General features: G+C 48.7%; 1 protein-coding gene and 2 long non-coding RNA genes across 12 annotated transcripts in view; 2 read left to right on the top strand and 1 right to left on the bottom strand.

The window, feature by feature from the left end:
• The first annotated feature begins 1,039 nt into the window (after window positions 1–1,039).
• LOC143695556 (uncharacterized) lies at window positions 1,040–4,960 on the top strand. Its single transcript, XR_013184896.1, has 2 exons — window positions 1,040–1,324; window positions 2,092–4,960. It is a non-coding gene; the product is annotated as an uncharacterized LOC143695556 (long non-coding RNA).
• The window catches only part of MSI2 (musashi RNA binding protein 2), a 200,867-nt gene continuing 178,712 nt past the window's right edge, over window positions 3,757–25,911 (bottom strand). For 3 of the 10 annotated variants that reach the window (XM_077188821.1, XM_054646938.2, XM_077188828.1), the window contains 3 exons: window positions 12,625–12,833; window positions 10,685–10,762; window positions 3,757–8,585 (listed from right to left, as the gene is read on the bottom strand). In XM_077188821.1, coding sequence (XP_077044936.1) covers window positions 10,721–10,762; window positions 12,625–12,833 — 251 coding nt within the window. In that variant the 3' untranslated portion in view covers window positions 3,757–8,585; window positions 10,685–10,720. Of the gene's footprint in view, window positions 8,586–10,684; window positions 10,763–12,624; window positions 12,834–25,797; window positions 25,890–25,911 lie in introns of those variants that run through there. The other 7 variants (XR_013184893.1, XR_013184894.1, XM_077188826.1 and 4 more) reach the window with 5 other exon arrangements.
• On the top strand, window positions 8,520–11,053 carry LOC143695555 (uncharacterized). Its single transcript, XR_013184895.1, has 2 exons — window positions 8,520–8,635; window positions 8,805–11,053. It is a non-coding gene; the product is annotated as an uncharacterized LOC143695555 (long non-coding RNA).

The raw sequence follows: 25,911 nt of genomic DNA, 5'->3' as shown, positions 1-25,911 counted from the left end.
CCGGGCTAAAGCTCTGAATCAAATCAATTCCTTTTTGATTCTCCGAGCTTTTGAATCCTCGGCCCTGCTGGAGGATTGTTAGCACAAGAATGGGGCTGAAGGAGCAATCCTTTCGCAGCGCTATTGACTCAATTATTTTGCCTCTTGATTTTGTATGAGCGGCCGGCGGAAATTCTGATTGCTGATGGTGGCGGAGCATTGGCGGAGCGGCCGGGCCGGGGCCCCGCAGCCTCCCCTGGCTCCGGTGCCACCGGCTGGGCACGGGGCGTGCGGGGCTCTGCATTGTGCGGGGCGTGCGGGATGTGTGGGGTGTGTGGGGCACTGCAGTGTGCGGGATATGCGGGGCTCTGCCATGTGTGGGATGTGTGGGATGTGCGGGATGCGCGGCGCTCCGCTGACCTTGCGGTGTCCGCGCCGCTGCCGGGACGTGCGGGATCGATGCGGAATCGGTGCGGAGGGTGCGGGATGGATGCGGGATGGATGCGGGGATTGCGGGATCGGTGCGGGATGGATGCGGAGGGTGCGGGATGGATGCGGGATGGGTGCGGGATGGATGCGGAGGGTGCGGGATGGATGCGGGGGTTGCGGGATGGGTGCGGGATGGATGCGGGATGGGTGCGGGATGGATGCGGGGGTTGCGGGATGGATGCGGGATGGGTGCGGAGGGTGCGGGATCGATGCGGGGGTTGCGGGATCGGTGCGGGATGGATGCGGGATGGATGCGGGATGGATGCGGAGGGTGCGGGATGGATGCGGAGGGTGCGGGATGGATGCGGGGGTTGCGGGATCGGTGCGGGATGGATGCGGGATGGATGCGGGATGGATGCGGAGGGTGCGGGATGGATGCGGGGGTTGCGGGATGGATGCGGGATGGATGCGGAGGGTGCGGGATGGATGCGGAGGGTGCGGGATGGATGCGGGATGGGTGCGGGCGTTGCCTTTCGCGCTGTCGCGGCTGTCAGCACCGACTGCTCGCCCGCCCGTTCTCCTTAGGGGTCGGTGCTGCCCCGGGGGTGATGCCGGGCCCGGCCTGGGGGCTGCGCTCTTCCCCTCCCGGTGTCCACCCCCCTCACCATCTCATCTCAGGGCTCCTGTGCCGGGTACCAGGCACTGCTGGGGCAGGACAGGGACAGGGACAGGGACGGGACCTGGCCTGGGCTCCACCTCCGCTCAGGAGAGCTGGGAGCCCACAGCCCAGCCTGGCTCACTTGTTCAATATCAAAAAAGAGGAATTCCCCACCCATCAAAAGGCTGTGAAAGGGTAGGAAGCACTTTGGATGTCTGGATGAAAGGGCTGAGAGGAACAAGCTGCTGCTTTGAAGAGGTAAAGCCCTGTACAAATCCTGAGCAGTTTTACTGGTGGCCAAAATGCATTGTGGGCTCAGAAAAGGCAAAAGCAGGAACTTTCTCCTGCTTTTTATTGTGGCTGATGTTTCTGTGACATCAGAGCCCGGGCTCCGTGGCTGCAGGAGGTGGCAGGTCCGTGCTGGGTGTCACCAGGCCATGGGGACACTGCCGGTGCTCGTTCTGTACCTGCTCCCCTCTCCCCATGGCTGGCACGAGGCAGGGTCTCCCATTAATGCACATTTCAGCCTCCCCTGCCTTTGTAACCAGTTTTAATCAGTAATTGTTGGCGAGCAGGAGCAGCGCACGGGCTCCTCTCACCCGCTCCAGGGCCAGTGCCACTCCAAGGGGAACATCTTCAAGCTGAAGGAAGGCAGATTCAGTTTGGATTCGAGGAAGAAATCCTTCCCTGTGGGAATGGGGAGGCCCTGGCACAGGTTCCAGAGAAGCTGGAAGTGCTCAAGGCCAGGTTGGATGTGGTTTGGAGCAGCCTGGGACAGTGGCAGCTGTCCCTGCCCATGGCAGAGGTGGCACTGGGTGGTTTTTAAGTTATTTCCAAGCCGGCCCATTGCAGATTCTCTGCCGGCTGTGTTTGCCAGCCCGGCCCCCGGGAGCTGCTCCGTGCCATTCCAGCCGTTGCCGTGGAGGTAAAGAGCAGGAATCAGCCTCTGCTAATGCACAAACAGAGTCAAGTACCGGTGCCCTTTGCAAAGCACTAATGAATTACAAGTGTCTCTCCTTACCCAGGCGCTGCCACCACCTCGTGACCGGCTGAAAACTGCAGCCCTCGGCACGTGGAGCTGCTGGGATTGCTCATTTCTGACGGTATCTGAAATAATTTAATGCAGGATGGCAAAGAGGGGAGGGTTTTTTGGGGTGGGTTTCATCCCCATCAGGGTTTGGTGCTCTCAGGCTGGGTGGCATCCAGGCTCGTGCCACCACAGGGGCCGGTACCCAGTGGAACAAATGAGTTTTAAACCCCTCTGTTTTATTATTCTGTATTAATAATGAGGCGGCCCTTGTAAATAGCCGTGAAAGGGAGCGCTTAAGCTCATAATTAACAAATGCTGCCTTGGGTTCTGCTGCAGCCTCGAGCTGTGTGATGGGGGATGCACGGCTCTGCCCAAGAGCAGAGGGTGCTCAAGTCCTGCAAGTTAATAAACGTGGGGTTTACTCTGAGATTTTGGGACAGCCAGGACAGGCAGCTGTGGCTTGGGGTGCGGCAGAGCCTGTGGGGCACAGGGTGGGATGTGGCACAGGGTGCAGGAGCTCCGGGCCCCAAGACCCCCACGGGGGTGACACTGCACGACCCCAGTGGCCCCAGCTGCCTCCTGCAGCTCAGCGTTACAGCTCGGCCATAAATGTTTATGACAGGAGGGAGAGGAAGTAAATCACATTTATCTCCCTTGTTTTCTTTATCGGGGCACTAATTTGACAGGGAAGGGAAATTCTTGCTTATTTTACAACTCTGATTTCGGCTGCAATTTGATTTCAGTAGCTGGGAGGCGAACACAAAATCTTATTTTTGTTCCAGAGCTGGTATAAAAATTTACATTTTGACACCGACCCCCACTCCCATTTCAGCGCTGCTACAGCGGGCCCGCGGGCTTCGCACAAAACACATCACCCACATATAATACACTCATAATTCACTAATGTTTGCTGAATGACAGGGTTAAGTGGCTGCTATTCCCGGCCTCCCACCACACTAATGTACTCCAGACCCGCGCTCCTTTTTTCCTTCTGGATTGCAGTCAAATCGTTTCCTGCAGCCCTCGCAGTGGAAGCTCCTTCCACCCCGAACAAACATGACTTCCGAAATTATTTTCATTTGTTTTCCTAATCTAATTTTCCCCTCGGTGCTCCACTAATCATCAATCCCATTAAGGGCTTGATGTGTTGGCTGCTTTGCAGAGAGCCCGTCCTGCATCCTGACCTTCAGCATGGAGGGGATGGATCCCTCCTCGGATCCCTCCATCCCTGCCCAGTCCCACGGGAGAACAGTGCCCTGTTCTCCCCAGGAAAGGCACCTGTGAGCCTGGGATAAGGACTAATGAGTGATGAGTGTTTACAGCCAGGGGAGCGCTGGGGGGAGCTGGCTCTGCTCCAGGCCAAGAGCCAAAGGGAAACAGCCTCCGGTGGAACTGAGCTGGGAGAGGGGGTCACTCCCGTGAGGAAAACACACAGCAAGGGTGTGGGGGACTGGGAATTTATCCAGCACGACTGGGGTGCCCACTGCCCCTCCTGGAAACAGCATCAGTACCGACGGTGCCAAAGGTGTGCCTGGCAGGGCACAGGGACAGGGCAGGGATGTGCAGGACAGGCAACAAGGTGATGAGTTTTGGGGTGATGGGGCTGATCTCACCCCCCAGAGATAAATATTCTCCCCCCCAATGAAATGGACTCCATGGATCTGTTCAAAACAGTTTATTGTATTTTTTCGTCAGACAAACACATTGATTTCTGGACCACAGTAGAGGATGGAAACCTTTCACAAACTTATTTATTTGAAAATACAAATATAAAATTATACTTTCCACATCTGTGATGTGAGAGACCCCCATCCACATAGTATTTTACAACAGGGCTTCAGAAAGCCATACACAGAGACCTGAAAGATGCTTGATATATATAGATACATATATATATGTATATATATAAAAAAAAAGTCACTACCAAAGTTCTCATCAGTTCATACTAAAGTATAAAAGGAAGGGCTAGGCCTGCCACTGTGCCATAGTTTATTTAGGTACATTTATGACCACCTGAAATGCTGACTTGCATCCTAGTACTGATGGGAGTTCAGACCTCGTACGACAGAGAATGACGGGGGTGCTACCTACGACGGTCACGGGACAGAGGAGCCCGGGGCTGGGGTGACCCTGCTGGGCTGGGGTGACCCCTCAGGGCCAGGGTGACCCCTCAGGGCCAGGGTGACCCCTCTGGCCACCGGGCCCTGCTCGGACACCGAGCTCTCCACACAACACGGTCGGACTGCTGGGGGGGGCCGACAACCCATCACGAGGATTTGCTTTCTCAGACTAAGGTTTTTTTTTTTCCTTTTTAAAAATTATTATTATTATTATTAATTATTTATTATTATTGTGGTTTTTTTGGTAATTTTATTACAGTATTAAAGTATTGCTTAGCTTACAGAATCTCCTCACGTAGTGTTCGCGCGGGGCCGGCTGGATTCTGCACGTAGGAAACTCTACAGTGTCTGTGCCCGTGTGTCTGCGAGGCATCCTGGCTCTTCTGACACTAACCTCACTTCTCCCTGTCTCTCAACTATGTCGCTTTGAAAAAAACAAACCAAACCACTAAAAAAAAGAATTCAGAAGATTCCACCCAAGAGACATCGCCATAGCGTAAAAGACAGCTATGAGTTAGTGTTGTTTTTCTTTTTTTTTTTTTTTTTTTTTTTTTTTGTTTTTTTGTTTTTGTAAACAGTTTCATATGCAATATCATACAGAACCATGGCTGGCCTTCAGTAAAAATGTAGTAAACTATATTGCTTTATTATTGATTATGTTGCATTGAGTGAATGGCAGAAACGAAACAGGAAGGGACGTGTGGCTGGAGTCGCTAGCCCTCATTCACACTACAGATGAAAGCAGGGAAGAAAAGAAATCCCAACACCTTTCAGGTCGTTATCACCCACAATTACCCAATGATTTAACTAAGCCTAGCAAGATGTGTGACATTCACCAGCAGACGCTGCTGTACAATGGAAAAAAAAAATCAACTTACAGCAAAGAGAGCCATGCTACCTTAAAGTCCAAGCTACAAATTCAACTCAAAATGAACATTTATGAAGTGTAAGAAAAAATAAAAACCCCAAAGGACAGATCAGGCTTTGCCTTAACCAAGCCAGTCCCGAAGAAGGACTGGGGTTATTTGGAGGGGAGGGTCCCAAGCACTTGTGGCTCCTGGGGAATGTCCCTGGTGGTGGGGACGTGGCCCCCCGGCCCTTTGGGTGCCCAGGTCGCCCAGGTGGTGGAAATGGCTCCTGTTGGTCACCCCAGCTGGAGATCTGGGGGCAAAGGGCTCTGTCCCTGCAGGGTCCCAGGCCAGGCTGGACACTGGGGACAGCGGGAGGTGACCCTGCCATGGCAGGGGTGGCACTGGGTGGGCCTCAGGGTCCTTCCAGCCCAAACCAGGCCATGGTTCCACCATCCTTCACTCCCTCCTGGGCTTGAGTAAAACAAAGGTGGAGCTGAACCTTTGCGCTGAAAAATTTACAAAAAACCCCCAAACGAACGAAGGAAAAGGAAAAAAAAAAAATCCTTCAAAATTGATTTCTAGATGAGTGGGGGACTAACGTGAACCTTAGTCTAGGTAGCCACATCAAAACATCTTGGATTCCACGACATTTGTGCTATGGGCCACTGGGACTTCTCAAAAGGTATATAAACATCTAAAACATATTCACACAGATTAGCAATTTCTTCTGAGCATTCTTAAAAAAATATGTTTTTTTTTTTTCTCTTAGTAAAATCGTTTTAATATACCGTGCCTCCCTCTTTTAAAAAATAAATTAAAAAAATCCAGTTTTGCATATCTAGCATTAGCATTTAAGGTAGTATGGCACATCCCCTTTCCAAAGTCATGGGTGGGGATCTACAAATGCCTTAAGAGTTTGCCAGCATTTTTAACATTGTGAGACCTTTGGTTAGTTGAAACCGCATCAGATCAACAAAAGAAAAATAATAAACAAGAGAAAAAAAAGCACAGAAAGAAAATAGAGAAGAAAAAACAAAAAAAGGAAAACCTTCCCAAAATTATTAGCATTTTTTTTTTCTTAAATAAGAGAAAGTTCTATCCTTACTGGTCCTAAATCTGAATAACTACATCTAAATTTTTAACCTGAATTACGATACACCTACCAATATGTACTAGAAGAGGAAGAGAGAAAGAGGGGGGGAAAAATTCACTACACTACCATCAGGACAGCACTCTTACAAGATAAGCCATTTTATACACTATTAACATACAACAATGATCAACAAAGAATATTCTATGAGGTGACAGGGAATGGAGAGGAAAACCAACTGGTAGTACAGTACATCATCAACATTGACAAAATAGCAATAAAAAATTCCCTGACGGCACACTGAATCGCAGGGAATTTGGTTCGTAGTATTTTTTTTTTTACCTTTTTATTTTTTAAAGAATTCGGTTTTATTTCTTTTATTACTTGATCAAGTCTCAATATTTAAAAAGCGTCCAGCATTTTGCTTAAACCTGGTTGTTCTGAAATAAGAAAAAAACCTAAAATATTACATAAAAAGCATGATTTTTTTTTAAAAACAAGAAAAACAAGGTTTCTCCTTTCGGTTAGCAGTATGGTGCCTTGTTTTGTTAAAGATGCCTTGCTCTACCTTGTCTATTGAATGTCTACATTAGTCTACTTGTTAGTAAAATTTACAAAAATAGGAGTGCAGCAGCTCTTTTTAACAAATGTCGCATTCAGTGTCTTATACTGGCTGTACCTAAAGTACCAAATTTATAAACGTAACAATTTAAAAAAATATTAATAAAACTTGTCAATATTACGTTAAAAAAAGAAGAAATATATCCACACTACAGTATGTTCTTAATGCCACCTACCATGTTGTACTTCTAGTTTGCTGTTGCAGGCCTATTTACCAATATTAAAAAAATTAAATTAAAAAATATCCTTCATAAGTTTCCTCCCCCAACAGAGGACCATATATATAACAGCCAAATATTAAACATGTGCAAATAGGAAACTGTCAGTTTTTCCCCTACCAGTCACAGTGCAATGATGTTTTATACTTTATTTCTTTTAAATTCTGTTTACAACTACAATAAATTAAAATCTTCCGTTGCTTCTAGGGTGAAACTTGTAGCACTGAGGTATTCCCAAAAAAAAAAAAAAAAAGAAAAAAAAAGAAAAAAAAATCAAAACCAACCAAAGTTGCTTTCTAATTTGACAATACAGGAAGTGATGGATAATAAAGGAAACCATGCAAGCTGGACGCTGCTCTGCCCACATGGGGTGCCCAGAGCAGCTGAAATGACTGGACAGCAAGTTGATCTAGTTTAAAACAATGATTAAAAAAAAAAAAAAAAAAAAAAAACAAACAAAAAAAACAAAAAAAAAACAAAACCAAAATCAAGGTGTGCTTTGAACCGTAAATGCGCTAAGTAGGAAAAATCGTAGCTTCTTGATCAGTTTTGGGAAAAGCAGGTTTTAAATTAAAATAAAAACCCCACGAGACTGTTCCTTTGTAAGCTGTGCACGTGTGAGAGCAAACTGCTGGTGTGACCTGGGTGGGCTGGGAGGGTCCCACAGCACCACAGCCCCCAGCAGCCACTCCCAAAGGCTACAACTCCCTTGTCTTTTCTCCTCCATTTCCATAGAGAAACTGCCTTAGGCTGACTCCATCACAAAAATAGGTTTGTATTTCTCTTTCTTAATAGTTTCTATGTAGTTAATGGAATTGTATTTACAGCACTTTATTATTTTTTCTCTTTTTTTTTTTTTCAGAATTCACAATTTCAAAAAACCTTATATCACCTCTTTCAACAAAAAAAAGCACTTATATAGAAAAAGGACGCGCAAAAAGTTTGTCGCCCTCGCCTTATTGCCGAAAATAGAGAGAATTAGAGTAACCAAGACGCCACAAAGGAAAAGAAGGGCCAGAGAACCTGCTGCTCCCCCCTCCCCGTGCCCTGCCCGCCGCTCCCCCGCGGCCCAGGCTCCTGTCACCATCTCAGCATCCTTTAAGCAACAACAACTACGTAAAACAGAAGGGAGGAGGAGGAGGAGGAGGAGGAAGAGGGGAGGTGGGAAAGAAAAAGCAAAAGAAACCCCTTAATATAACAGTTACACTATGGTTAGGCTCTTGCTACATACACAAAGAATTGCGACTACGTGGCTACGAGACTATGTCCAAAAGGCTACGAAAAGATGTGGGTTTGGAGAGGCTTAAAAAGAGGGGGGGGAACCCACCGAGAAAATAAAACGAACAAGAAATGGGTTTTATATACATACTTTTAAAAGCTGTTGTTTTTATAGTACAGCAGATTCATGAGATGATGAGAGAGATTTTAAACCACCCAAGTCCTTCGAGTGCCACCTCCAGTTTGCGTTGGCGGTGATGATGATGATGGTGATGGTGATGATGATGTAGTGCTCAAAGTCTGATGAGATCACCCAACCGTGGGCCCCTTCAGAAACTTCGCCCTGTCTTGCCCGGACATCCAGAGAGACTCTGCGTGGAGAGAGGGTGGACATGGACACGGAGAGGGACAGTTAATTGAGGTAAATTAGGATTTTTAACCAAAAAACCCCGAAGTGTCTGCAAACACTGCAGCCACAGCCTGCCCCATCCACCCCGAGGGAGGATGCAGGGGGCTGGAATGCTGAGGTGTTCCCAGCACAGCCCCCATGGGAGAGGGGGGTCTCATGTAGTCCCTGCTCTTATTTCCAGTTTAGGAACAGTAAAATGTGAGTTGATGTATGGCCAGGACAAAAACGGCTCCTTAGGCATCTGTTCTGCCATGAATTCACCCAGCTCTGGTAAAATGGGTTTTCTCTGAAGTACCTCGAAGGTGACAAGTTTTACCTGGGCATGCTGAGGCAGCCAGGATTTATTTTATACAGGAGCTTCAGCCTCCAACGCTCCGTCCCTGCCAGTGCTTAAAGCTGTGATATATGATGTGTATTATTTATATTAGAAATATAGAGAAATATAAATATTTGGGGCACTGGCTCTGCAGGCAGCCACTCCCGGGGACGAGGGCCAGGACAGGATGCTCCCTGGTGACCTCCAGAGCCCATCCCCACGCAGCTGTGCTGGGGTGAGCTCCCAGCAGCATCCTGCAGGGATGTGGAAACTGCTCCCTGCCCCAGGACCCGCGGCTCAGCCAAATCCTGCCCCGGGGATGCAGGAGCAGCCGCTGCCACAAGCGTTTCAAAGCCAGTGTTCCTCGAGGAATTAATAATAAGGCTCATTTCCTCCTCTCCAAATCTATTTTAATTAGTAATGAGCAACATTAAAAGCACTTTGTTTTTAAGTCGTTAATGGTTCGAGTCTCAGCCTGGCCAGTGAGTGATGGCTGCAGTGATGGGCTGTGTGAGTGAGGAGTGATTACAGCCCATCAGGCTGGCAGGGCTGTGCATTATTAGCCTGAGTGATGATGTTCTGCCCGGGCTCCAGCTGGCCTCGGGTACCACCTCACTATTCCAGAGGCTGACGTGAAGGATTCTGACAAATTGATCACAGAACAGGCCCTGCTACGTGCAAGTAATAGCTGGGATTAAGCAAGAGTGCTTATGGCACTTTTTTCTTTCCCATAAAAAACACTCCTTGGTGGAGCAAATCAATTGACAGAACAATTTCAGGTAATCTTGGGGGTGTGTGTGGAGATGGAGAGTAAATAGAAACCCCCTTTATCCACTAGTGTTTACGTATAAATCTATTTTTATGTAGTTTAAAGTCTCCGAACGTTTTCCACAGTTCCCAGCCCCCTGACTAACTTTAATTCTAATTTCACAGACTGATTTTTGAACGTAAATGATGTGACATTGATCATGTAATACCGGGCAAGAAGCAGGGAAATAAAATCTGCCACATCCATTCCATCTGCCTGTCCGGGCCCAGAGCTCTGGAGGCAGACCCGTGCCATTTAATTGGGATAACTTCTGCTTCTCATTGCATTTTCTAATCTATTCCATTCCGAGTGTTAAGAATATTTGTTTGCAAAGATGAATATGCCAAAGGCCAAATAATAATAAAAAATAAAAATTAAACATTTAATTAACTGGAGCTTAGTTCAAAGGGTAGGAAACTGGCAGCGATCCAGGGCTGCGGTGCTCAGGTAATGCCTTTAATTTAATTTGCTCAGGTTTAATTTTTTTTTAATCTTGATAATTGCTCTATGGTTACAAGTTACAATGTTATCTTTTAGCTGTAATATTTGGTACAGCACTTAATTAAGAATGATGGTTTCTCAGTAATAAAGCAGTGGGGCTCAGCTATTTTTAAAGCAGTGCGCTGGGAGCAGATCTCTGATCCCACTGGGATTCTGGCTGCTGGCACTGGGGGTGATTCCCCACAGCTTCCTGGGTTTTCTGCCTCTTCAAATTATTGCAGGAAGCATCATGAAGATGAAAAAGTGACTTTTGGTTTAGCTTTGGATCTGTCTTCCAGTTTCCAGCCCGTGAGGTTGAATTGAGTAACACAAATCACAGAAAGGAATGATTAAAGGCCAAGGAAAGACGAAATGAAGATAAAAAATTGTTCACTTAAAGTAAATATAGGGGAGATGGTAGTTCAGCACAAAGTACAAATGGGATATACTGTAATACCTCCAAGTGAGATGGCAACCAACCATGTGTAACGTTTCAATGGTATCCATTTGTAAAAGCCGTTGCAATCAAAGGTCCCTAAAATTGTACAATTGTTAAGTTCATCAGTGCTCTATACATGGGAACAGCTGATTATTAATTTTTGCCAAGAAATTATCAAAGGACTTGAAAGACTGTGTTGCCAGCATGAATAGGGATTTCCAAGAGCTGTTCTGGTCACCAGGTGTGCTCAGCCCTATGGTCACCTTTCCAAGACCATCATCTTCTCATTCCCCCAGGTGCAAAAATAAGCTTTGGGGTTCTCCCTTCTTTATTTTTAAACCAGGGTTAGTAAATGGAGAGTGTTAAATAAATATATCTGTAATAAAAGCTATGGGATTCTTTGCAGTTATTGGGGGAATTAAGAGGCTACCAATCTGCAAGTCAATTATAAAATGGTTCTTTGGGCAGTGTTAGTGCAGACAAATCTGGATACCCAGGCTTGGACCTGGTGTCCTTTCACTTGAAAAATGGAAATAAGAGGTGTTGTAAGTGGTGACAGGTGGCAGTTTGAACGGGTGCAGCTCCTTGCAGAGCAGTAATATTCCATGTTTGTGCTGGAATTGATCCACAGGGATTGTCACGTCCGTGGTGTGACCACGGGAGGGGCAGGCCCGGGATGGGAATTGAGCGCACGGGCACAAAGCCAGGCAGAGAGTTTGTTTGTCTTTCCTGCAATAAAAATAACAGTTCCAGGAGCTTTGTCTGCACCACACTCCTGCTGCCCCCATCCAATTCCATCAGGGAGGGAAGCTCTCCTCTGGGTTTGAGGGACCTTCAGGGGAGCCTCTGCACTTCCTCACTGTGCAGGAGATAAATGCAGCTCCTGCCTGTGCTCCCAAAGGGCAGGAGCCTCCTTGCAGTCTGTGCTGGGGTGCCACGGGGCAGCCCAGCCCCATTCATGCTCACACACAGGTGACACAGCCACGTGCAGCCTTGTTAAGCCAATCTCTGCCCCTCATTAGTGCAATCACAGCCCCACGTTAGGCGCATTGGGAGGCACCTCCCAGGACCCCCCGGCCCAGCCCGGCCCCTCGCTCCAACCTGCGGCTCCTGGGGGCTGGGAGGGACCCCAAACAGCAGCAAACAGGTGAAGAGGAGCAGGACATGTCCTGTCCCCCTGCTGGGGGTCCCACCAGCCAAATTAATGAGCTGATTCTGCTCGTTTAGGGGGAGCAGGGACTGTTGCAGTGCCTGCCAAAGGGTGCAGCAGCCAGGAGGGGTAGCTGGGCTGGTGTAAAGCCCATGTGGACAAGGAGGGATTTAAATCCCATATTTATTAAATATTTCTCTTTGAGACAGGTCATGTCTGGCTGCAGACGGCTCCAAAGGAGTGTTTGCACCAGCAGATGTTCAGGTTGGATATTAGGACAAAATTTCTTCAGTGCAAGAGTGATTAATCTTAAAATTTCTTCAGTGTAAGAGTGATTAATCACTGGAATGGGCTGCCCAGGGCAGTGGTGGAGTCCCCATCCCTGGAAACATTACAACTTTCACAAAGTTGTGGAGTTTTGTTTATCTGTGCAAAACATTTGGCTGTCATGGTTTGATGCTGGCGCAATGCCAGTGCCCCCATGAAGTATAATCTCCTTAAAATGGCAATTAGTGATAATAATGATAAATTGGTGATAAAAGGGCAATTGGTTCTCAAGGGCTGATTGGACCTGATGATTCTGGAGGTTCTCCCCCTTGCCAATGCCAGCTGCAATGCCCAGATAATAATAATAATAATAATAATAATAATAATAATCAGTGATTGCTCCACAATCCAGCTGGTACCCACGGGTCGGGCAGGTTCTGGCAGCGAGGAGCCGCACTGGCCCCGGGGTCCCCACCGCCCTGAACCCCCAAAGCTCACCCCAAACCCCCAAGCCCCCCAGCCCCCAGCACGGGGTACTTACGGCGATGCCGTGGCCGAAGCCCGAGCCCGGCTGCGGGCTGGCGGCGCTTATGTAGTTGCCCACGGCGGAGTCCTGGCTGGCCGTGCCGTAGAGATCCGCCACGGGCCCGGGGCTGTTGGCCCCGGGGAAGCCTCCGGGCCGCGCTGGGGTGGAGCCTGCCGGGGAAGCGGGTGCGCCAAAATTCGGTTGAGCACTGTAGCTATTCAAGACTGGTGTGCAGAGAATAAAGCTGGGTATGAGGCCAGACGCCGGGCATGCACCGGAATTACAAAGCCAAACACCAGAATAAACAGCCTAGGCCCAATTCTAACACTTAACCAAGGCCATGCGAGAGGAGAGCAAGTACTGGAGAAGAGTCAGCCCGGACTACTACGAAGCTTAGAGCTCCAAAAATATATATATGGATATATATAAAAAAAAAAAAAGAAAAAAAAAAAGAACAATCATTCAACACACTACTGCAACCAGAGACTGGAGGTGCTCATTTTCACCAAATTATCACAAAATATAATAGGTATTTTTCAACATCTGACTTGATGCTCATGCAGTAGTAACAAGTTCTCTAGGTCTGGGCACGCCGAGACAGCATTCACATCCCATGCAAACTACAAAGGAACTAGTTTGAGACTACACATTGTGGTAATATTGATATTAAAATGTTGACAGCAAATAACTTGAATCATGTCTAGGAAAATCGTTTTTTGGATCCATTCAATACTTTTGGAAAAAACCCGCCCTTTTAGATCAGTAAGCTGTAGAAATAGTTCAGTAGTTGATTTTTTTTTTTTCTTTAAATGATATGGAATGGAACAGTTTGGATTTTTCTCTTTTAAATATGACCAAAGAGAGTGTTGTTTTATTTAGGTTTTTTTTTTTTTTTCCTTTTGATTTGGAGAGCGAAGACCTACCTTCGTCTCCAAAACCATGCTTGGGACATCAACCAAAATTAAACAAATAAATAAAGATCAAAAGCAAAAAAAGAATTCCAGAGGGTGGATGACAACTCACCTCCTAATGTGGAAGTAAAAGAAAATTTAATTTTTTTCCTCCCTTAATTTTTTTTTTTTTTTGAGAAAGAAAAACAATGTAAATAAGAATGATACTGAAGAAGAAATTTAGATATTAAAGCATGTTAGATGATCAGGCTTCTGGCATTTCTCACGGCTGCTCTTGGATGTAGAATTTATGAGGAAGAAGTTTCAATGCGAAAGGAAAGTCAGCAGACTGGGAGGAGCTGGATGGAGATGGCTGCGGGAAGCTGGAGCTACCCCTGGGTGGTACCTGCAAGGCCCCTGGGGGCACAGGGAGCCTGCTCTGCCCACCCCCACCGTGTCCCCACCGTGTCCCCACCGTGTCCCCACCATGGGCAGCGCCAGGACACAATGGCCAGCGGGGCTGGACATGGCCCAACACCACAGCCTGCCCCAAACCCCCTGGGCACCGACCCCATCACCTCCATCCCCACCTTCCAGGCCGCCCCAAGGCTGCTTCAGCCTTTTCCTCTGAACTTCCCACTGATCCCCACATAAACCAGGGTTATGAGGTCTGGTGGCCTGCAGTGACCGGTGCCCAGGCCAGAGCTGCATGGACTGACCACAGGGCTCTCCTGGAGCCAGCCCTGTGCTCTCACAAAGTGCTGGGGTAGGCACAGGCTGCACCTCTGCTGCCCTGGCCCCTTCCCCTGCATCGCCCACCCAGAGGGACTCCAGTTCTCAAATGACTGAGGTGGGCAGGAGAAGCACACCTGGCAGCTGGGGGCTCTGTGGGGACAGGGAAGGCAGCTCTGCACCAGAAATGATTCACCACAGCTCTGCACTGGTAGCAGGGGAGGGTAAGTAGGACATCTAAGCTAGCAAGTTCAAAGAAATAAGGCATGAGAGAGTAAACAGATTTTGGACTTCGCTGGCAAACAAAGAGCCTTTTTTTATTATTAAAGATTAAATGTCAAGATAACATTTGGCCTTCTCACTCGTGAAGAAAAATATCCAGCTGAGATGTTCCAAAGCCCTTTATTACTACAAGCCAGCACTTTTCCCCCCTTTTCTTCCCTTTGGTTCAATAAAATGGATGTGAATTTTCCTGCCAAGTCACACAGAAAACCCAGTTGGCTGCTCCGAGTGACAGCGGGACCTGGCATGGCCAGGGGCATCCTGTTAGGAAAATACTCCTGCAAACCCCACAGAAACCTCCAGAACAACCACCTGAGGAACCAGAGAGACTCTCTGTGCCCCCACACCCCACATCCCACCCTGGCCACTCTCATTTGCATCTCTCAAGACTGGAGGTCAGGCTTTCACACCTGCAGGGAGAGCTGGCAGTGGGTTGGTTATATATCCATAGGTGGGGAATGGAAAGGTAATTTTTCATCTGCTGACCAGGGTTGAACACTGCACACTGCTCCCAGGAGGGAGAACGGGCATGCCAAAGGCTGCTCCACTGCCTGGAAGGGCTGTGTGGAGGCTGGGATGCCCTGGCACCTCTCCATGTGGTGCCTGAAAACTCCACAGAAAAAGCTGGAAGCTTTTCCAGAGCCAACACTTCATTCCAGACCCTACAAATGAAACAGAAAGCTCCCATAATTAGCAGGAGGCTCAGAAAGCTGTATTTAAATGATTTGCTCAGCCATGGTTAGTTGCTAAGTGTTTGCCTTCCTCCAGGAGCTCAGGTGAGCTCACCTGGAGCCAGAGGCACCTTCACCATCACAACAGCAAAGGGACCCTGAACCACTTCCCCACAGGCAAATCCTGATGTGTTCTGGCAAGAACTGCCTGGAAATAAGTTTGTTTTACACAAACCTGGAGTACCCTGACACTAAAAGGAAAAGGAAAAATGTCTGCAATCCTCCAGACTCCAGATACTGCATCACCAAGAAAAGTTAACACATTTTGGAAACCAATGACAAAATTCCTGATGCTGGGGGTTGTCAGGAGTTGTCCAAGGCTGCTGTGAACTGTGGGAATTGCAGAGCCCACATTAATTCCTTGCAGGCTGGAAGGAATTGGAGCCTTTCCCCTGGCCACCAACATCCCATGGCAAGAACAGGAACTGGGGGCAGATGTTTGGAAGCCTGTTGCTGCAGAACTGCCAGGGGACTGTGCTGTCCATGGAGGGGAGGGAACACTGACTGTGACCTGATGCCAGGAGCAGGAGCAAAGCCTGAGCTGCTGCCTGGTCCCCAGAGCCATGGGCTGACCTGACCAGGAATCCCCTGACTCTGGATCCATCAGACTGACTCAGCAGGGCCATCTGCTCCCCTTCCAAGAATTGCCAGCACTCAGGAAGTCCTGGCAGCAAAGGACTCATTTCAGGTGCCATTTCCCAACCAAGTGCATGGGAATCCATCCTGCAGCAGGGCAACTTCACAGCTCTGAGACTGTGCCTAAGCACCTCCAGCTCCAAGGCTTCCTCTATGCAAAACTCGCAATCCCAAGCGTCCCCAGGAAGCCCTGTGATAGATCAAGGTCAGGAGAGATGTGCAAAGATTAGATGTGCTTGTAAGTCACAGCCAACCACCTTTTATCTTCGGCCCCAGCCATCCTCCATCCCTGCACTACAGAAGCTCCTTCCTGTGCTGATGGAGATCAAGGGCCAGCAGCCAGCAGCTCTGGCAGTGATGGAACAGGGCAGGCTAATGTCTTGCTTGCTTCACTTTGAATTTGCTGTGGTTTTTCTTACAGAGAAGACTCTGAGCCTGTAAATTTTGATCAGCAGGTGAAGCCTGAGGGACAGGCTTTGGGGAGCCTCAGGCCCACTCTGCCCAGTGCCACGGTGCCTTGGGAGCACTGAAAAGCACTGAGGGAATGTGAGAGGGGACACAGAAGGATATAAAAAATGTGGGTTTTTCATAGAGCAGCCCCAGCAGGATCTTTCAATGCCAATATTGGTGCTGTGGAGTTGGGAGCTGCTGTGCAGGGCTGGCACAGCAGGAGCTGGACCTCTTCAGGCAGTGAGGCTTTATCTCAGCCCATCCTTCAGCAGAGCCTTTATCCCCATTTAACATGCGTGTGGGAGGCTCCTCCACCTTCAGCCAAGTGCTTTGTGTCAAGGAGCCAAGAGCTGGAAGCCAAAGCAGCCCAGGCTGAGGCAGGGCAGGAGGCAGGGATGTGTGTCTGGAGCCTTCTCCTGCAAACTGCCACGCTCACACAGACCCTGCCCACACCTTCAGCTGTGTTCAACCACAAAGGTCAGTGCTGGAAGATAAACTCTCCCTCCATGAACTCCTGAGACATTTCTAAGTCAGGGTTCCTGCTGGCATTTGCTAACAAGGACCCCAAGGCTGCTGGGCTTGGGCAAAGCATGACAAGATGGATGCTGGAATCCCCCCCAAATAAACTCAACTGAGCCATGCTGGAATCTCACCCAAATAAACCCAACTCAGCCATGAGTGATGAAGGAAAAGAGGAAGGGAAAAGGAGAAGAGACGTGAGGATTTTGACATCACTGTCCTACAGGGGGAACTCACACGGTACTGGGATGACAGTCAGGCCCTTAGGGACCAGTAAATGGGACCTGATGACAAAAACCCCACTTAGGCACCACTAAAATATGCTCTATTGCAAAGGAAACAAAGCAGGGGCAATCTGGACAGAGGACTGAGACAGACACTGCATGGGGATCACTGTCCCCTGCACACAGCCCACGTGGAGCCTTGGGGACATCCTTCCCTCTCCTACAGCACCAAAACCCCAAGACTTGAACACCTCTGCAGTGACTCGTAACAAATATGAGTATTTTAAATTAAAAAAAAATCCAGGTGAGGAACAGTGCAGAATGTGTGTCTGCCTTCCCTGCCACAGTGCTCAGGTGAGGAAATGCTCATGAGGGAAAGAAACCACCACAATTCAGTGGATTCCCTCTTTGAGCAGAGGCAGGATAATCCTCCTCCCAGGGCAGCCATGCATGGGGGTGAGCAGCTCTGCAGGGATGGGGGAGCTTGGCAGTGTGGAGTTAAAGTAACATTCACTGATTTTAGAAGTCTTTTCCAACATAAATGATTCTATGATTCTCATCATAAATTCATTTTTCATCTCCTGTCAAGCATACCCTACAACCAGAGCTGGTCATCTCCAGACCTTTTTTCCTCCAAGACCCTCCTTGTTCCTGCCTTGTCCCACTGCCCTCAGGGTGGATTCCTGCACAAACAGGTTTCTTCACAACTTGTTGCTCCAGAGCTATAATTTCTGGATGACTCTCTCATCTGCCATAAACAGCCACGCACAATTTGGCAGGCATTTCCACCATCAATGTTTATGATAATAACTAAACGTGCTTGAAAGCAGCAGGAAATTTTCAATATAACTATCATTAAGACAAAATGCTTTAAATCAAAGCCATTACCCACCACCAAGACTCAAAGCTCACAAGATTAGTCTGTTTTTCTATCTTTATGAAAAATTCATAGAACATGCTGCAAACATCATCTTCCAGCTCGAAGGAGTAAATGATATAATAACACTGAATGCTGCTGGCAGGGATGGGAGCAGGCAGGGCACAGGGCACTGAGCAGTCCAGCTGGGACAGGGGGCTGCCCCACAGCCTGGTGGCATTTCCTTTCAAAGCCAGGTTGGAGCAACCTGGTGTAGTGCAAGGTGTCCCTTCCCAGGACACTGGGTTGGTCTTTAAGGTCCCTTCCAACCCACCCTGCTCTAGGATTCTGTAAATTTAAGAATTTGAGCCACTTGGGTCCATTTACTGCTGGATTTTCAGAGAAGACTCTCACAGCAGGAGCATCACCTGTCCCCAAGCATTCCAGCCTGCTGTGCTGCCTCTGCAGAGGACACAGAGCAGAACCACAGCGAGTGGCAGGGGACAGTCCCCCCTTCCCTGGGGACCGAGTGTCCCAGAGGGGAGCCCTGATGGCCGCGCTGTCGCACGCATGACTAACGGAGCAGCACTCCCAGCGTGACGCTGATACCTTAAATAACCAGCGCAACTTCAGCGCCGCATGCAGATCTTACATCATTAGTGCTCAGAGCCTTATAAATATCATTAGCAGCGCTGCACCCATGTTACAGATCGCTTGGCCAAGGCTAATTCTTTGTGCAGTCAGGGCTGAAGTTAATGGGAGTTTGTACCTTGCTTTTCAGAGCTGCTAACAACCAGAATGTCATTTACCCGGGACTGGATGTACAAATTAACGCCAGTCTGAAATAAGACATCGGTGCTCCTGGTTCTCAGTGGCCTATTCAGGCTGCAGGAGTGCACTGGCACAGCACTGAGAAATAAAGATTCATATTCAGGCTCTTTCTTTCTACACCAATCACCTGACAGAGCTCCAAACCCCTTCCTTTTTGGTCAGGTTGAGCCATGGAAGCATCGCTTCCTCGTGCCTGAGCTTTTACAGAGCGTGGGTTCTGTGGGAGGCAGCGTGTGGCGCACCTCGAACTCGGATCAATGCTCCAGCTCACGGACGTCTCGGAAATAATGAGCTGGAAACACACAGATATTCTGGAGAATAACAAGGTACAAACAGCTCCCAACTCGCTGGAAGCGAAAGTGGGAGACAAACCAGGAAAACAAATAACGCCGGCATCACGACGAGAGCTGCCATGTTGTACATCTCTCATGGGGACCTGCATCCCTCTGCTCCTGCTCTTCCCAAGCAGACTTGAAAAGCAAACTCTCTCTCTAAGAACCCTGTGGCAGACACAGCTCCTCTGCAAGTGTGAAGAGCTGCAGATGACAGCTGGCTCGGTCCTGCCTGGAAAATCAAAGGCAAGAGCTGTGCCTTCCCTGTCACCCCAACAGGCTCCGTAATGGGGAGCAGCCAGGCTGCCCCGGGTTATCCCTCCCCTGCAGCTACACTGGCCCTGCAGAGAAAAAGGAAAATACAACAACTGTCGGGCTCATCAGCAAAATAAGTCGTGATGAGGCTGAGGCACACCGAGATCTGCCCTAACAACGTACTATTTGTACGTTATTTTCTAGCAGCAGTCACACTTTCAAAGGTTGTTCTGCGGCTGCAGCCCCTTCGGAAATGGCTTCACACATCAAAATATCGCAGGGTAATGACAGCAAGCAGTGGGTGGTGAGCTGGCAATTACGGCTGGAAGTGAGTGGGAACCAGGAGGGAGGGCTGAGTGCTGCCCACCTTCCTGGAGCTGGGCACAATGGGGTGATAATGGCACCTGGGATCTTGAGGAAACTGTTCCTGCTGCAGCCTCAGTGTCCTCCCACCACACTGCTCCTCCAGCCCAGCACGACACAAACCAACTGCTGAACTACCTGAGATGAGCCCCGAGCAAGAGCTGGGCAGCTTCCACAAGCTTAGGCAAGATAAAAATTCACCTGGTGCCGGTGTTCCACAAACCCAGTGCTGCATGTGAGCCCCTGCGCTCTACTAAGTACTGCACTTAACACATCCAAGGCATCCACCACATCTGGAAGCTGCTGATGTGCACCAATCTGCAGAAGGCACAAAATTCAGCGTGTTCGAGCCCAGCTGCTCTAATTCCTGCAGGACAAATAGCTGCACTTTGCGGCTCAGCTGTAACTTTTTGCCAGCGATCAATATTTACTGCCTAATCCCATTTTCCATAGCGTGTGTTAGTGGTGTCACTCGCGCGGGGCCGGGCGCGACACGGAGGCCACACAAAGCTTGGCTTGTAGGAGCTGCAGCCAGGGAGCCAGCTCTTGTCACAGCCTCACAAAAGGATTTCCTCTCCAGCGGCTCATCTTTAATCATTATAAAAGCACAGAAGTTTAATCCATTTTTGATGTAAGCGCTAATAGCTTTGTGTCCTTGAAGTTCAAAGTGGTCTTCGTGCATGTCGCTAATTAGCCAAGCAAGCAGCCATTCAGCTTCCTCTCATGTTTCTAATTAGATCCTTAACAACAAACAAATGTCGACCTTACAAAGGCTCTGCTACGATTCCCTCCATTAGTTAAACAGTTTGGGAGGGATGCGGTTCTGTGCACCCACAGCCCCCCCAGCAGAGGATTCAGGGCTCTGGGCTGGGGTATTTGCCTTTTGGAGAGGTTCTGCCTTCCTGATGGTGTTTTCCAGGGGTGCCAAGCAGCCCAGGGATGATGCAGGGAGCAGGTGACCACTCATCAGCCCTGTTGCCAGCTCTGTGCTGCTCCACTGTCCCTCCCTGCAGGCACGGGATGCTCACCAGCTCAGCTGGACCTCACAAATAAACCAAGGAGGCAGAAAAACGCTGTCAAGTCCATTTCCTAACTGGTTCCTGCCAATTTAACTGGTTTTACAGCTAATTTAAAATGTGATGTAATTAATGTTTACATACCTCACAGAACGACAGAATGGTTTGGATGAGACCTTAAAGCCCATCCAGTGCCACCCCCTGCCATGGGCAGGGACACCTTCCACTACCCCAGGGTGCTCCAAGCCCTGTCCAGCCTGGCCTTGGACACTGCCAGGGATCCAGGGGCAGCCACAGCTGCTCTGGCTACCCTGTGCCAGGGCCTGCCCACGCTCCTAGAGAAGAATTTCATCCTAATGTCCAGGCTAAGGGTACTGTAATTTTTTTACTTCACATCAAATGCTTGGGGGACTGCTCCTTACACTCTTTTTTGTCGATCTGTGTTTGTAACATGCCGTGCTGGAGTTATTTCAGCAGCACCCCGCTTGTCCTTGCCTGTGCTCAGGTTTTTGGGCAAGATTCTTGCTCCAGCCCTGGCATTTCTCCAAGGGGGATGAATGAGGATCTGTCAGCACCAGGAGCTGCTGCTGCTGCTGGGTTCCTGGCGGGGCCCTCGGCGGCTGCGGGCGCTCGCTGTGTCGCAGGCGCCGACCCCAGCGCTGCTCCCGCTGCCTGTGCCTGCACACCAAGCTTTAACACTTATTACCACCCATCCAACTGGCAAATAAGAGCTAAAGCTCAGCTGCTGGGATATCACAGACCCCTCTGTAACCATTTTTCCATTTAAAATGAAGGAAGAGCTGAGCCAGGTGATGCCGGCGCCTTCACCTCATGCCGAGGAGCAGGAAAGCTGCTGTTAATTCTACCATGGGCAACCACATCTGCATTAATTGTTTACCACAGCCCGGACAGGTCTTTTATTAATATTAATGAGTAAGAAGGAACAAAAGGCCCCTTTATTTTTAGCCTACTCTAATTGCGTAGTAATTACTCATCTACAAAACAAATGAGCCGAACTCCATTGCCATAGCAACAGCAACTCCGGCCTCCCACTGTACCACATTAACTGGCTATCACTCCTGTAATTTGAAATTGAAGCCTTTTGTACAATAACAGACAATACAGGAGGAAAATTAAACAAAAAACGGGTCTTTGTTTTGCTGCATAATTCAAGTCATAGTAGCAGGAGAGCCTTGCCTGGGGGGCACCTTTCCACTGCTGATCCCACAGGCTGAGGGGATGCTCAGGAGCACGGGGAGGTTATCCAGGAAACAGAAGAGGCATCCAGCCTGCAAGCCCCCAGTCCTGTGCAGCCATCCCCTCCTGTGGGAGGCTCTGCACCAAGCAAGCTGCTGCCCAGCACATGGTGCCTGGGGGAGAGCTGGTGGCACCAGCCACGCTGTTGGCAGCTGACACCCCAGTCAGAGTCAGGGCACAGAGTTCTGGGCTCTTTTAACCATCAGGAAATGCTCACAAAGGCCCCAGCTTAGTGAGTTCATTATTTTTAAACAGCTCAGGTTTATATACCTGCAGATCCATTTTGCACTCTCTGGCAACTCCTAACCCACCGTGCTTCTTGAGCTCACACGGAGCCAGATGCACACCAACATCTGCTGCAAGGAAAAACTACTCTGCTCCTCTGGCAGCCTTCTATTTCAGAGAGAAGAGAGGGAGAAAAAACATCACTGTAATTATGTATTTACTTTTAAAGCATTTGGGGAGAGAATCAGCGTGAAAATACTGACAGTAGAGTGTCAGTCCAACGCGGGCTGCCTCACAGTTAGCAGTTGTTCCACTAATGGGTAACAGCCTGCTGGAGAGGCAAGTTACCCTCAGCTCTGGCAGCATTTTACCTGTTTAGGGATTAAAATGCACGGGACACCATCCTGTGCTGGAAGATCTCATGCCCTGGAGAGCACCTGCTAAAACCCCACTTCAAGCTCTGCAACAACTTGTCTGCATCTTGCAGGGAACAAAGTCTAATTACAACTGCCAACAGCTCTGTCCCCCAGCTTCCGCTGGGAGAAAGGGAATAAAACATGGATAATTGGCTGTGGCAGGGCTTTGGAGGGTACCAAAGTTGTTCCAACCCCCTGCCATGTGCAGCGACATCTTCTACCATCCAGGCTGCTCCAGCTCCTGGTCACTTCCAGGGATGGGGCAGCCACAGCTTCTCTCAACAACCTGTGCATCCCCACCCTCCCAGAGAAGATTTTCTCCCTAAATAAAACAGCATGATGAGCATTCTGAGGAGCATTTTCCCGTGGAAAATAATTCTCCTGATGGCAAAGACTATTAAAAGTTACCGGCTAAATTTGCTACAGATTAACTTCAACTGCACTTCAGAGGTGGTCACTAATTGCACTGGAGATGATTTATCAAGCGCACAAGATTTTCTATTACAAAATTATTGATTAAAGCTGATGTATTTTAACCTCAATAGACTTCAGCCCAGTGCCCTGTCAAACACTGGCTGCTGTGGCCAAGGTCGAGCAGCAGCAGCACCAAATTGTTTCATATCTACTGAATTTTCTCCCCGGCACTGCAGGAAGAAGCTCAGTCCCCCATGGATCAAAAAAGATCCAAAAGTGGCATCCTACAGTAAAACAAGACCCAGGGTTTCTTCTGCCTGGAGCCTGCTCTGAAAAGGACCTGTGGGATTCCCATCCTGGAGCAGCACAGCACTTCTGAGCCAAACAGAAAAGATGCCTCTTTCATTGTTGTTATTTTTAAAATTGGGGTAGTAGACAGACAAGTAACTGTAGGGCTCCCAGTATGTCAGTAACAAAAAACTACCCATGGGAATGTGGAGTGGCTCCTCCAGAGTGCATTCACCACCTGGGGCTGCTGCGTGTCGAGCCTGGCCGATGGAATTCCTGTTCAAACCAGGGTGATTTCCCTTGCTCCCACCCCTCCCCAAAGCCCCCCCAGAGTGGGGGCCCTGCCTGGCCACCCGCCGTGCTCCCCAGCAGGAGCTGCCTCTGCCAGGGAGATAAGCAAAGGATAAAATCCAATGCAGCCATTAATTTCCCAGAGCATCACCCGCCAGGCTCTGTCATGTAATTACTGGCGTTCCAGTGGAGTGAGAAATTCCAGCCCTTGCTGCTCCCAAGTGGTGCACTTGTTAGGTTCTGGCTTTTGAGATTATATAGCCTGGATTAAACTTTATGTACTTTTATAGAGGAAAATAAAAAAGGGAGAGCCATTCCACCAGAGACACCGTGCCACAAGGGAGTCCTCCCAGTGGGCCGTAGAAATCCCAAATTGGTTCATGGCTGGATATTTGAAATGCTCCTCCTGACATCTCCCATAGCTCCTCTCCCCCTGCACACACAGCCCAACCACTGTCCCCCTTTTCATGGCCATAATTTGCTAAATTATGAGTAGATTAGATTTTGGAGCACCTTCCTTAGGTGTCAGACAAGGTTTCCTCAACCCCATGCAATTTATCGCTCTGCTGAGTTTCAGGCACACTCCTGACTTCATCAGGTGCTGGGGTGCAATGAACAACGGGCTCCCCTTTTCCCTGGAAAACTGAGATCCAAAGGGAACCTTATCCCTGCCTTGGCACATGGGTGTTCATCTCCCTGGCAGCACCAGGGGCAGCTCAGCTCACCTTGCACTGTGCCAGCCCCAGTGCTTGTTTGCTTGATTTACTCAATGTTCTATTAGAGGTAAGGAGCAGACACAAATCCTTAATTACACTGGAAAGCCCACTCTGGATATTTTATTTCCTTTGAAAGCCCTTGCTGCCTGAAGTGCATTAATGAGTGTGTGGCTCTGCCCAGCAGAGCAGGGAGAGGTTCCCACCCAGCACAGCTGGCTTTGGGGATGGCCAGGGCATGGGGAGGAGGAGAGGGGTGACCACACCAGAGAGGAGCTTTTCTGCTCCCATCAGGGTGTTTTCTGACAAGCAGCAAACTAAACAACAAATAAACCACAGCCTAATTCGGGATCTCAATTACCATCTGTTGGATTTACTGACTGCAGCGCCGTCTCTGCATTTTCCAAGTTTAGCACAGAAACCCAGGCAGGAGAAGCAAAGCCACTGCTGGCTCGCGGCACAGAGGATGAACTTGCCTCGAACTCCTCATGCTGATATTTATGAAATGTTAAATCTTCATTTAAAAATGTTCCCTTAAGCTGGGTGACATGGCAATGAGTACGACCCATCACTAGCTCGGAGTCTCTGTTGCATAATAAGATTTAAGGTTTATGACCTACAAACAATCACTTGGTGGCTCAGGACAGGCTGCAGGGAGCCGCCTCACACACGGAATTATTGGATTCCCAAATGGAGTGATTTGCGTGTGGCACATCTGGTCTACGACCGCCAACGAATGAGTCTATGGGCTAATATGGACGAGTAACAGGCTGATGGAGAAACCATGATTGTAAAATGATTTGAAAAATATCTTAGGTTCTTTTGGATACAAAATAAAAATAAGAGAATACGGTTATAGTCAGTGTTTCAGTTCCTAGGGGGGTTAATTTGAATTAAAAAAGGTCAGTTTTACTATCAGCATAAGAGCATGTGCGGGTTCTTGTACAGAGGGTATAGGTTGCCTACAGCCGGCTTCAATTTAAACTTCCAGATAATGGGATTTAACGAATAGGGCTCTATGGATCCAAGCCATCAGCAGCTCTCTGCTGTGTTATCCCTACGCTTTCAATCAGACCAAGGCTCTGCTTTTATCTGCCACGCTCGTTCGCGTTGATGGTGCCTATAATATCAACTCGACAATGCATGTTCTACAACTACATCTACTGCTACCAGTACGACTACTACAGTGCATGCATTTAGTTCAGTCCCACAGATACATACACTCTAAGAACAGGCAAGGGGAGATGTGAAATGTTTTACGGGACGACAGGTGTTTTGTTTTTTAAGTAAGGGAAATTAATAAAAAACATCAAAAGAAAGAAAGTGTACAAAAAAATAGAGACATTTCTCAAGAGTTGATATGAGTCGTTTCTTGAACCGTTTCGTCCGAACAAGCAAAAAACATGCAACCAGCTGCTACTAACAAGAAGCTGGACACTGAGAGAGGATTAATAGGTGTGGACAAACCTTCCCGCTGAGAGCGCTCAGAAGAGTGTTTGAGAGGAGGTGTGCACGTCCGAGTGTAAGAGAGGCCGGAAAGTTTGCCTCAGAGACACCCTCTCTCACAGCAGCCCCAACCAA

The sequence above is a fragment of the Agelaius phoeniceus genome, chromosome 20 (genome assembly GCF_051311805.1).
Source record: "Agelaius phoeniceus isolate bAgePho1 chromosome 20, bAgePho1.hap1, whole genome shotgun sequence".
Lineage (NCBI taxonomy): Eukaryota > Metazoa > Chordata > Aves > Passeriformes > Icteridae > Agelaius > Agelaius phoeniceus.
Note: the sequence above shows the minus strand (reverse complement) of the source record. Positions and strands in the feature narration are given on the sequence as shown.